This window comes from Aptenodytes forsteri, unplaced genomic scaffold (assembly GCF_000699145.1).
Source record: "Aptenodytes forsteri isolate BGI_AS27 unplaced genomic scaffold, ASM69914v1 Scaffold117, whole genome shotgun sequence".
Lineage (NCBI taxonomy): Eukaryota > Metazoa > Chordata > Aves > Sphenisciformes > Spheniscidae > Aptenodytes > Aptenodytes forsteri.
In genome coordinates, this window is record NW_008795555.1 from 426,438 (window position 1) to 435,343 (window position 8,906).

The 8,906-nt window shown below is 62.3% G+C and overlaps 2 protein-coding genes across 3 annotated transcripts in view; one reads left to right on the forward strand and one right to left on the reverse strand.

Moving 5' to 3' along the window:
- Positions 1-1,581, forward strand: part of SRPX2 (sushi repeat containing protein, X-linked 2) — a 4,674-nt gene extending 3,093 nt beyond the window's left edge. The window contains exons 5-10 of the mRNA XM_009282138.1: positions 1-82; positions 183-304; positions 421-600; positions 743-876; positions 951-1,072; positions 1,401-1,581. The exon at positions 1-82 is cut by the window's left edge and continues 66 nt beyond it. Of these exons, the coding sequence (XP_009280413.1) occupies positions 1-82; positions 183-304; positions 421-600; positions 743-876; positions 951-1,072; positions 1,401-1,581 (821 nt within the window). The remainder of the gene's footprint in view (positions 83-182; positions 305-420; positions 601-742; positions 877-950; positions 1,073-1,400) is intronic.
- A 1,111-nt stretch (positions 1,582-2,692) lies between these two features.
- The window catches only part of SYTL4 (synaptotagmin like 4), a 13,411-nt gene continuing 7,197 nt past the window's right edge, over positions 2,693-8,906 (reverse strand). Inside the window, exons 1-14 of one of the 2 annotated variants that reach the window (XM_009282124.1) lie at positions 8,810-8,894; positions 8,534-8,648; positions 8,262-8,369; positions 7,854-7,977; positions 7,638-7,728; positions 7,351-7,454; positions 7,170-7,256; positions 6,646-6,824; positions 6,340-6,442; positions 5,236-5,397; positions 4,341-4,446; positions 3,838-3,937; positions 3,095-3,303; positions 2,693-2,975 (exon numbers count right to left, since the gene is read on the reverse strand). In XM_009282124.1, the coding sequence (XP_009280399.1) occupies positions 2,833-2,975; positions 3,095-3,303; positions 3,838-3,937; positions 4,341-4,446; positions 5,236-5,397; positions 6,340-6,442; positions 6,646-6,824; positions 7,170-7,256; positions 7,351-7,454; positions 7,638-7,728; positions 7,854-7,977; positions 8,262-8,369; positions 8,534-8,648; positions 8,810-8,843 (1,665 nt within the window). In that variant the 5' untranslated portion in view covers positions 8,844-8,894 and the 3' untranslated portion in view covers positions 2,693-2,832. Of the gene's footprint in view, positions 2,976-3,094; positions 3,304-3,837; positions 3,938-4,340; positions 4,447-5,235; positions 5,398-6,339; positions 6,443-6,645; positions 6,825-7,169; positions 7,257-7,350; positions 7,455-7,637; positions 7,729-7,853; positions 7,978-8,261; positions 8,370-8,533; positions 8,649-8,809; positions 8,895-8,906 lie in introns of those variants that run through there. The other variant, XM_019472811.1, reaches the window with a different exon arrangement.

Here is an 8,906-nt window from a genome sequence, read left to right on the forward strand (position 1 = left end):
TAGCCGAGCCAGGCAAGCTGACCGCCACCGTCTACTGGGACCCCCCCCGCGTGAAGGACTCTGCTGACGGCGTCATCAAGAGGTGAGGGCAGAGGCGCTGCGGCACCACCGGCAAGGGCTGGGGGCCACGCTGGGTGCCCCCTCCCAGGGCCCTGATGGAGAAACCTGTCTGCTGGGTCCAGGGTGATGCTGCGGGGTCCAGAGCCCGGCTCCGAATTCCCCGAAGGAGAGCATGTGATCCGCTACACTGCCCACGACCAGGCATACAACCGAGCCAGCTGCAAGTTCAGCATCCGTGTCCAAGGTGAAGTGGGCTCCCCTGGGGCTGCTGGCTGCCTCCCTTCGGCTCTGGACTCCACACCCCATGGCCGGGGCCATACCCCATCACCCCCAGCCCTCACCCAGCCTCCCTCTTCACAGTGAGGCGCTGCCCTGTCCTGAAGCCTCCGCAAAACGGCTACCTCTCCTGCACCTCCGACGGCAACAACTACGGTGCCACCTGCGAGTACCTGTGCGACGGGGGCTACGAGCGCCAGGGCACTTCCCTGCGGGTCTGCCAGTCCACCCAGCAGTGGACGGGCTCCCAGCCCCTCTGCGCACGTAAGTGGCACGGGGCAGGGGAGGACCTGCCCACAGCGATGCCTGGTTCTCAGGGGAGATGCTGCCTGGCAGGGCGAAGGGGTGGGGAAGGGGTGATGGGGTGCAAAATGGCATCCCCCCACGCGCTCGCCTCTCGCCCCAGCCATGCAGATCAACACAGCCGTGAACTCGGCTGCCAGCCTGCTGGATCAGTTCCACGAGAAACGCCGCCTCCTCGTCATCTCTGCCCCGGACCCCTCTAACCGCTACTACAAGATGCAGATCTCCATGCTGCAGGTGAGGAGACCCTCCCGCCACCCCCCTTTCCATATGCCCCCCCAGCACCCTTTCACCACCCCCCGTTTCCACAGCAAGCCGCCTGCGGGCTGGACCTCCGTCACGTCACCACCATCGAGCTGGTGGGGCAGCCCCCGCACGAGGTGGGACGCATCCGGGAGCACCAGCTGTCCCTTGGCATCATCGAAGAGCTCAGGTAGGGGATGGGGGGCTGTCCTGCACAGCCAGCCGCCTGCGGGAGGGGAGCGGGGACAGGGACACCTCCAGGGATGGCAAAGCATGAGGTTGCAGCTGGGTTTGTAGACAGCCCCCTCCTGCTGCACCGAAGGGGCTTGTGCAATATGGGGACACCCCGGTGAGTCCCAGTACAGCATCCCCAGACCCTCCCAGGACTCACAGCCCCGAGGAAGAGATGGGAGCCACCACCCCAGGAGGATCTGAGCATGGTTGCATAGGACGGGCATGCTCAGCCCCAACCCACAGCCCCCCCAGCCCTGACCAGCGGCTCCCCCCTGCATCCCCAGGCAGTTCCTGCACCTCACCCGCTCCCACTTCAACGGCGTGCTGCTGGACAAGGCGGGCGCCGACCGTGAGCGCTACATCTCCCCCATCAGCCCCGACGAGCTCTTCGTCTTCATCGACACCTACCTCCTGAGCGAGCGGGAGGCAGCGCGGCGGGCGCAGAGTGGAGACCCCTGCGAGTGAGGCAGTGCCGAGGAGACCCCCCTCCTCCGCTGCTGCTGGCCTCAGGGGATGGACACCTTCCTTTCTGCTTTTCTAGTCGCCCAACCGTAGAGGAGGACCAGGGTGCTGAGGACCTCCAGGGGAAGGGGAGCCCCTCTCCGGCTGCACTGGCTCAGAGAGGCAAGCAGGAATGGGGACGGGGGCCATGTGCCGGCAGTGTCCCCGCTGCCTACCAGCCAGGAGCAGTCTCCGGCTGCAGGGCGGGATGGCTCAGCCCGGCCAGGACCATGGCAGGAGACACGGGAGTGCCTCTGCTCAAACCCCAGGACAGGGGGGAGACGGGGAGCTAGACACTGGACTGCCAGAGCAGAGTGGACAGGGCAGGCAGTGCAGGCGGGGCGCCAGCCTCTAATGCAGCAGCTCCACCCTCCCCGCAGCTGTCCTCACCCCGTGCACAACCTGAACCCACTCCCTCCCCACCTGGGGTCAGCCCTGCCGGGCAGGCACTGCTGCCAGGGTCCTGCCAGAGCTGCCAGAAAGCCTTTAGTGAAAGCAAACAGCCCCATGCTCAGCAAAGCCAGTAGCAGCCAGCCAGCGCGCAGCCCACCCCGAGGACTCGCCATCCCCACCCTACCCCTCGTTTCCCCTTCCACCAGCCACGGGGCAACCCTTCCTGGGAACTGTTTTGGCAGTAGACTATTAACTCAAAATAAATACATTTGTATAAAAGTCAGTGCTGGCAGAAGGTGTGTCACAGAGAGGCCCAGGAAACAAATCCTTCCTGGGGGCCACTACCACCAGCCCCCCCTCCAAGCTGACCCCACACGGCTCCAATCTCAGCCCCGCAGCCAGGGCTGGGGCTGGGCTGTGCACGGATGCCCCCATCCTGGAGCCGGCATGCCAGAGGATGGTGGGGAAGACAAGGAGGGAGCAGACTGTGAAACAGAGGGGGTGGGAAGAAGAAGAATGGAAAGAAGAAAAAAAACAACCACATTTCAAAGCATTTTGCCTGGGAGGGAAGGAGGGAGGGTCCACAAGGACTCCAGTTCAGCCTGAAATTTGGTGCAAAGCCTAAGACAAAAGGAAAACCCTTTAAATGAAGCGAGGCCAAGAAGACTTTCTGCCCAAGCCTGTTTAGAGAAGGCCATGTTTATTAAAGTATAAGCAAAAAAACATAACTATGTTTGGGCAGCCCTGCCAGGCCATGCTGTGAGTGCAGCTCTCGAGCAGCGGTACCAGCCCTCGGCTGAGTCCCGGCGCCGGTGCCACAGCCTATGGCCTCAGCTTGGCCATGGTGGAGCGGAGCTGGAGCGTCCCCTCCGCCCACGAGCCTGGGTACTGGCGCATCTTCTGCCACAGGTTCAGCTCCTCACCCGTGGAGTCCATCCAGTCCACAGCCTGCCCGTTGCTCATGCCTGGGAGAAAGGATGGATGTGGGCAGAAGTCACTGCCGGAGCAGCCTCCTGCCCGCAGCGAGGCAGCCCCAAGCAAGGCTGCTTGTCCCAGAGTTTGATGGGACCCCAGGGCTCCTCACCGTTGCCCACCCCCAGACGGACACCCCCGAGGAAGTCGTTGCTGGACAGTGGCTCCCGGTCCCAGACCGTCAGCTCCAGGCAGATGTGCTGCAGGTCCTCAGGGTTGACGCCGTTGTAGACAAAGGTGTGGTTGTAATGAGGGTTCAGGGTCTTCTTCACCACAGGCGTCTTCCTCTTGGAGGCTTTGTTTTTGTGTGGCAAGAGGTAGCTGGGGGAAGCAGCCACTTGGGTTAGCAGCACGTGTGCAACTGCCTTCTGCCCCAGGGGCTGGGGCACCTCAACACCCCAGAACCTGGTCTGGAGCCCACCTTCCCTGACATGGCCCAAGAAGAGCCACGATGGTCTGCAAGGGGCTGGGTCTCTGCCCCAACTCCTGAAAAGCCCCTTGGCAGACTGCAGGTGGTCTAAGGAGGGGAAAGGGCAAGGACCGCAGCCTGCTCGCCCCCAGCCACGCTGCCCAGTGGCTTGGTGACCTCTGGGAAGACAATTTGACGGCAGATGGAGCCCTGCCCTGCATGCAGCCTCCCACTGCGGCCTCTTAGCTGGCCAAAACCCAGGAGAGCATTTGCTACCGGGAGCATCTCTTCTCCAGGCAGAGACAGGCAGACAGTGACTTTCAGGGTACCAACACAGGCAGCGTGGGGTAGCTAGCAGAGAGACCCGTCCCTCCCCAAGGCGGCTCTGGGATGCGGCCAGGGAGGACAGTGCTTTTATTGCCCCCCCACGCAGGACCCACACTCACCCCTTGACAAAGCTGTCTGAGGTCCCCCCGGATTTGGCAGCCGTGAGGTTCTTGGCTTCTTTGATCCAGACCTGGAGCTCACCGCCTTCCCCCATTTTGCCTGGGAAAAACCCAGCACAGCAAGAATTAATCAACCTTAATTTCCACCACCACTAACTTCTGGGAAGGTCCTGCTGAACAGCCTTCATTGCAGAGGCAGGTACAGACCCCCAGCTGGTATCTCCTCCTGCCTCCTCCCTTCCTGGCCCTGCCTGCTGAGGCGAAGGCAGACAATTGCTCCATGCGGGGCCCAATGGTCCAGCCTAGTCCAGCCCCAGGAAAGCACTGGGACCACTTAGACAGCCTGAGGACAGCCAGGTCTGCCCTGACCCAGAGCAGCCTTGCAGGTGTTGCAGAGGAGAAGGCTGCAGTGGCATCACCCAGGAAACCCACCCAGACCCAGCTCACGTGGCCACAAGCAGGTCCCGCAGGCTACACAGAGATCCTGGAGCTCCAGCACTCACCCTTCCTGCCGTTCCCAGCCCCAGGGTGCTTGGAAGACGGGATGTACTTCATGGAGACGACCAGCTCCCCCTTGTACTGGTGGAGACCAGCAGCATCCGCCCCAATCTGCAAAGAGGCAAGGCTTATCAAACACTGCTAGAGAGGCCAAAGCGGACATGGCGACGGCCTGGTCTGCATGCAGCACTTCCCCATGCCAGGCCAAAGAGCTTGGCTTCTCCTAGAGGTGGTTTAGCCAGGACAAATGCCTGCAGGCCCTCCCCAGCATCACCAGCTCAGACTCGGACCAGCTCCTTTGGGATCCTACTTTGGCTCAACCAGCTCCCTTAGGAAACACTATTTAGGGGTTTCCGCAAGCTGCTTGAGCCACAGCAATGCCAAAGGCTGAGCCCACAATACAAGCTAGTCAAGAGAACCAGAGTTTTAAGTCCAGTAGCAGCATCTGCTGTTGCCATCGAGCTGCACAAAGGCCCTCACTGCACGGGTCTGCAGCCCGCAGCAGGATGTCCCGGCCAACTTCCCCCATTTGTTTCCCTGAAGTTGGCTCCAGTTCCTCCTGGCCGGGGCAGGGCACTGGGAAGAGCTGCACTCTTGGAGCAATCAAGCAAGCAGAATGAAAATACCTGATGGGGCAGAGACATTCCACTGCGTCCCATAGGGGATACACTGAGGAGCAGGAGGGAAGCTAGGCTTAAGGCAGATCATCTGCCCTTTTTTACTACTACTGCTATCTGCTCTGGGGTCTTCAATTCTCCAAGATTTGATTTTGGGGAAGCCTTTTGGCAGCTCTTGGCCGAGGTCTCTGCGCCCCTCTGCCCACTGAGGGCCACCCCCCGGGACAGGGCCAGGCAAGGGAGGCTGCTGCGGGCAGCAGGGCTGGGGTGGCAGTGCCAACACCTTGCCGTGCAGGGGCAGAAACTCTTCCAGGTGGCTCTCGAAGTTCCAGACGTCCAGCGGGACCTCCACTTCCCCCAGGAACGTGTTTCGGCCAAAGCGATCGTGGTGCCAGACCGAGAACTGCAGCGTCCTTGCAAGCAGGAGGGACTTGTTAATCTCGTACTAGGAAGAGAGACAGGAAAACCACTGGTGAGCGGACAGCGCCAGGCAGGGGACAGGCTTGGCATACACCATCAGCCACAGCTCTCAAGCAGGAGAGGAGACAGATTTGAGGAGCAATGGATGCACGCAGGAGACCGTCTTCCTTTCCAAGCCTGCTGAAACCTCAAAGTCCTGGGGTAGTGGTGCAGAAGCCCGTGTTCTCCAGGCAAGTGGTCCTCAGAGCCCATGCAGAGCCAGGACCAGGACTCATGGCATCCGGCCACCCCACCCCATCCCACCACAAGCAAAGCTCTGCCAGCCCACCGAGCCTCAGGCGGTCAGAGCACGAGACCTCAGCAAACCCGGGGCTGTGGGAGCCGGGAAACCCAACCACAGTTCCCACTTCCTTCCTGTCCGGAGAGCGCCTGGCCTCAGTGGTGTGCTGCCAGGCTCGGGGATGGAGCCAGCCCTTCCCACCACCCCGTGGTGGCCACAGCAGGGACTGTGAAGGGCAGCGCCAAGTGCTTCTGCCCTGGGGCCCAGAACTGCCTTATCTCTGCCTCTGCAGCCGTGCTGCCTGCCCTCCCACCACTGTAACCTGCCTGCAATGGCCCAGGAGCCTTCTTTCACAGGAAAGCAATGTCCGGGGGTAAGCAGAAGGCCCCTGGCTCTGGCGGATGCCACAGGAGCCAGGACACACATTCACATCTGCAGCTGTGCCTCCACCCCACCATGGCACCCGGGGCTTGACACCGCAGCCACATCAGAGCAGTGACCCAGCCTGGGAGTGGGTTTTTCCCACTTTCAGGGTGCAGCGTCTGGACATGGGTCCTCTGCAGAGTCCTCGCCTCAAGGTTTGGAGCCCATCCGTCCCCTGGTTTGTTCCGGCAGCATCCCCAGGGCCAAGTGCCTGCCTGGCCCTGCAGCGGGGAGCAGGCTGCTCGCCAGCCCATCCCCACTCACCTTCAGCAGCTCGTTGTACAGGGGGTTGATGGTGTTGCGTTTGATGGTCGTCTTGCGTTTCCCTTGCCGGGATTTGTCGGGCAGGAGGTAGGTCTTCACGTACCTGAAGGGAGGAGCAGGCAGCATTTCACCAGGGTCTCCCCACAACTAATCCCCATCTCCCCCCTAGCCCCCCAGGACAACCCCAGACCTCCTGCCTCGCCAAGCCCCGCCCCCCCCTTACAGCTCCCATCTCTGGTGGGCACCCCACAACCCAGCTGAGCACCACCAGCGGTGCCACCAGCCATCGCCCCCCCCGGCTCTCACGGGTTGGAGCGCTTCTTGCTCTCGTCCCCGTAGGCCAGCTGGCGACACTCCTTCACGTGAATGAACAAGGTCTGCATCTTCTGCTCGTAGCTCAGGGAGAAGGAGATTCCCCCAGTGACCACAACGTTGCCGAAGTCACCGGCCTCACTGTAAATGCTGACCATGCTCCCCAGCGTGCTCTGAAAGACATGGCAGGGCTGAGCCGGGGCAGCATCACTTGGTGGATCCCTCTTCATCCTCAGCAAGGCTACTCCCAACGCCTCCTCCGCACAGCCCCTCTCTCACCCCTTCGTGGCTGGGGATGGCCGCCGAGTGCCTCTCACCCGCACGCAGGCTCCCTGGAAGAGAGCTGGGTCTCTGCGTTTCAATTCCCGTCAAGGGGAGTAAGCCCCCACACCCCAAGCTCTTGCCCCTGCGCCCCAGGAGCTGCCCTCCCTGCCTCCCTCCCACCCAACCAGCCGACGTTGCCCTTCTCCATCATTTCTTCCTGCGGAGCAGAGCACAGCCGTGCCATGGGGACTCACCGAGGAGGTGCCACTGCGCATGCTGCCCCGGGCCACCCTCTGCCGATGGATCTCCACCAGGTTATCAATGTCCTCCTCCTCCTCCTCCTGCAAGGAGAGAGACAAGCCGCCTGCGTGGGGAGCAGCAGGGCATGGCCGGCCAGCCAGCCAGCTCCTCCACCTGGCATGCCAAGGGTCTCACCAGCTCCGTGTTGAGGCCAGGGACCGACTTGCTCCTGTCCCCCAAAGAGCCGCCTTCCCCCATGAAGTCCCCCGGGCGCAGGTCAATCACCGACTTGGTGTAGTCTGCACGAGAGATGGTGAGGCAGGAGGCAGCGGCATAGTGCAGGACTAGCACAGCCCTGCTGCTCTCTCAAGCAAGGGGCCTCTCCCATCTGCACCGAAAGCCCGCCGCGGCCCAGGGAGAAGCGGCCGCCCACCCCCTGCCATGTCGGCACCCAAACCCCCCTGCACCTGTGCAGCTCTCACCTGCAGGCCTCACCACCCGTCGGGGATTCTTCTTGAATATTGTTTCATGCTCGTCCACCAAGGCATTGCTGCGGCTCCCCACAGCAGCATCCTGGGGAGGAAAGGTCCCTTCAGAGCAGGGCAGGGCTGGGCACCCCATGGGGCTCCCAGCCCTGCGCCCCAGGACAGGGCTGAGCATGCCGGAGCAGCAGCACGCGCCGGAGCAGCAGCACGCACCCGTCCGTCGGAGAACACGTTTTTGGAGTGAAGAGGGAGGGTCAGGCTGGAGGCAGCAGGTCCTGCTGGTGCAGCAACCTGTTTTCCATCTCTGAGAGGGGCGGCTCTCTCCAGGGAGTTACTCCTGCGGAGGACACAGAAAGGTCTGTCCCAGGCCAAGAGCACCACTGGGAGAGCAAGCGCTGGCCGGGAAGCGCCGTCTCCCCACAAGCTCCCCAGAGCCACGCAAGCTCCCTGGAGCACCCCAGCATGGGGAGCAGAGGACCTGCCTGCCTAGGGACAGGTTTCAGCCCAGCCAGGGGAGCCAGCTCCCCCACACTAGACTGAGAAAAGCGCACTTGAGATGAAGGTCCTCATCCTCTGCCAGGCCAGCCTTGCCAAGGACAAACCACCCAGGGAGCCCCTCACCTGCCCCCCACGCCACCAGGACTAGGTCTGTAGCCATCCAGGCTCATGTTTTCCATGGACTCTGTGTCGCTTTTACCATCCCGAGGGTCTGAGGCATCCAGAAACAAACTGCAGACAAACAAAACCACAGGTACGTCCTGTTTGGCGAGGAGGCTGGTCTGAGAGAGAGCTTCTGTACCACCAACGATCCGAGCTGGGCGGCAGCGTCTCTCCCATCCCTGCAGCAGGCAAGGGCCGGCACCCAAAGCAGGGTCGACGGCAGGGATCCTCACCTGTACCCCTCCCGGGGTGCCGGGGGGCTCGGCTGCTGGGTTGCGGAGGAGCTTTTGGGCTCGCCAAGCTGGGCTTTCTGGAGGAGGGTTTGTCCCACAGTCTCTCTTTTGCCGGCTGGAAGAAGAGAGGCATCACGAGGACCACTGCTCCAAGCCCACTGCCTGGAGCAGGAGCTGCTCCCAGACAACTCCACGCTGGGCAGAGGTGCACCAGGGAAAGCTGGAGCATCCCGGAGGGACAGGCTATGGGAGAAGGCATTGCTGCGGCACCCCTACCTGCCGACCTGTGCCGCAGGGACAGCCGCACCATGTCACTGCCCAGTCGGTTGGCAAAGCGGTTGACCCTCTGGTCGTAGAACCAGGCGCCTGTTGC